Below are 2826 nucleotides of genomic sequence, written 5' to 3' on the forward strand. Positions count from 1 at the left end.
TAACTGTAACATAACATTTTTTTCGCATTTTACGTATATAAATCAAGAACTGATATAGTTGTATTTATATGTATTAAAATACGATTTGTGTTTAAAAATTGACTAGTTAAATAAAGGGTTTTTTTTAATATTTCAGATAAATAAGAATATATATATATATATATATATATATATATATATATATATATATATAAATCATTTTATTACATTTAATAAAAAAAATTATTTTAGTACATCTCGCAACTCCTTGGCCTAAAATTTTACAAAGTTAATTACCGATAAATAGTAATCATTTATTTGAATGTATAACTATTGGAGATGTTTTTGTTGGAACTTTGATTATAGCCTATTGAGAAAGAAAAAACTTTGACTAGCTTTATAAGTCTTTGTCTCCATATATTCTTAAATGGATAAAGCAAAACAAAAAGACATTTGGGCTAGAATTGTGTTATTGAGCTCTAAAATTAGTCTTGAATTAAGCTTATCATTAAATATAGTTAATGGTCAAAAGATAGGCATTGGGGCTCTTGGGCTCTTCTTGACTAATTAATTAAATTTATATACACAAATTCCGAAATTGATTTTTTTAATTACAAAATCTGTTAATTGTTAATTAACTGATTGAAAGTTAATTAGACAGTTAATTTCGGTTTTGGAACAGATATGATGGTTGACAGTTTTTAACTACTATATGACAGATTATAAATAAATGATCAGTTGACAAATTAAAGGGTTGATCATATACACAATAACACCACTTTCTCTCACTTTCGTTTTTTCTGGAAAATCAACGAAGCATGAAGAATTTCGTCATGGTCAAGATTTAATCTTGATCAGATTGTTGTATTCTCTAGACAGATCCCTACCGGAAAAATTTCTGTCTTAGGACACTGCAAAACAGACCTCAATCTCTACTTATTTTCGTGATTATTGAAACTGTTGTAAACATCCAAACACAAGTTCTTCTGATTTATGAATTTTTGCATATTAATTTGATTTATTTTTGTTTTCAATTCCATATTTATTTACTTTTGTCGTAACAGTTCTAACTAAAAACCCAATATTTTTGCCAAATACTATCATATCTTTACAAAATTTCGTTAGATAAATTCATGAATTTCATCATTATTTCGTATTGAAGACCATTCATAAATTAATCTGGTAAAGGCAAAAGTATTTGTACAATTTATTTTACAATAAATAAACACTTTTCAATAATTTCCAAAAGATGATCGTACATTGATTATTTTAGTGATTATCACCTTTTAAATGTTCATTACAAAAATCGAAAGAAATGTGTAAATTGTAATTCAAGTGACCGATTTTCTTCTTAATAAAGCCGTTCCATAACCCTCGCTGCGTTGTCTCTCCTCTCTCTCTCCAACGAACTGTGTGAAAAAACGAGAGGAAACTGAGACAAAAAACCAACAGAAAGTAACAAAAAGAAGCAAATCCTCCAAAATCCATATCCATTCCTACAGTTTCCTTCACCACACAATTGATTCTGGTATATGCTTCATCTTCCATTCTTCTCCATCTAATTAAATTTTTATCTGAATTCTTGTCTCTTTGTCTCTCTACTTCCTCTTCTTCTACACTACCTATTTCAGATCTGTTTTCACTTAATCATGATTTCTTCTTGAAATTATTGCACAAACAGTGTCAATTGGTTGCGGCATTTTTCTCTTTGTTTGAGGCGTTTCTGGAATGGAGGACAGCGGTGGTGGTCGGAGCCGGCGTAACGAGTTGGATGAAGAAACTAACGCTCCACCTGCACCAGCTAGTTTAACGCTCGGTGGAATCCTGTCGATCAAGCAGACGCCGCCTTATCGGATCCAAGATCGTACTCTACTGGATCTTATACGCGATGATCAGACTTGTGGAAAAGAACCGAAGACGACGTGGAAGATGATTAGGGAGAAACTCCGGCTCAAACTCGCTGGTTCAGTCTGTACAACCACCGCCCCTACTCTCGCTTCTCTTGTCCCCATTACCACAGAGAGCAATCGTCTGTTGACGCGACATGGTTCGACTCAGCGGAACCCCACCGACGAGTCAACGTGGCAGTTGAATTCACCGCAGGTAACTAACTCTAGTAACATACTGGAAACGCAAACAGCCAGGGTACAAACTGACCCGCCGGTGGAGGAAAGCGAGCAAACCTCGACGGAGGAAAATCGGGGCGCCGGTGGAGGAGAACCGGCGGCGGCGAGGATGTCGTTGATGTCGCTGTTGGAAGTGGATGGATCTGCGTATTTGGATTATGAAGAAGAAAAAGAGGCGGAGGAGATGGAGGAGGAGGAGGTGGAAGAAGGCGGTGGTGGTGGAGGAGGATACAAGTACAACAACTGCTGCGTGTGCATGGTAAGACATAAGGGCGCAGCATTTATTCCCTGTGGGCACACTTTCTGCAGACTCTGTTCAAGGGAGCTTTTTGTTCAAAGGGCTAGTTGTCCATTATGCAACAATCTGATCTTGGAAATTCTTGATATCTTTTAGTTTAAAAAACAAAAACAAGAAAATTAAATTCTTGTTCCATGTGATTTTTTTTTTTTTTTACAATATCTCTAGTACATTTAGTCCAATTATGTAAAGCATTTATTTCGCACTGCTCAATGTTTATTTATTTAAGGACATTTTTAAACATATACAACAAATTGATTTTTTAAACAAAACATGTGATACTTCGCAAATTAAACCAAAAGATATAATATGTTAATTGTTGTTTATGAAGCCAGGTGAGATACGATTTTATAATTCATGATAGTTTAAATAGGTAAAAATTAAAGATTGTCATAGAAATTGATTAAAGTAAGAAATTATTAT

The 2826-nt window shown here is 33.9% G+C and overlaps 1 protein-coding gene across 1 annotated transcript; it reads left to right on the plus strand.

The window, feature by feature from the left end:
- The first annotated feature begins 1369 nt into the window (after positions 1-1369).
- On the plus strand, positions 1370-2616 carry LOC145140831 (uncharacterized). The gene is made up of 2 exons (XM_079074205.1): positions 1370-1507; positions 1661-2616. The coding sequence occupies exon 2, from the start codon at positions 1708-1710 to the stop codon at positions 2497-2499; it is 792 nt and encodes a 263-aa protein (XP_078930331.1). The 5' UTR covers positions 1370-1507; positions 1661-1707; the 3' UTR covers positions 2500-2616.
- Positions 2617-2826: the final 210 nt, after the last annotated feature.

This window comes from Lactuca virosa, chromosome 9, assembly GCF_052849685.1.
Source record: "Lactuca virosa cultivar CGN04683 chromosome 9, Lactuca_virosa_CGN04683_v6, whole genome shotgun sequence".
NCBI lineage: Eukaryota > Viridiplantae > Streptophyta > Magnoliopsida > Asterales > Asteraceae > Lactuca > Lactuca virosa.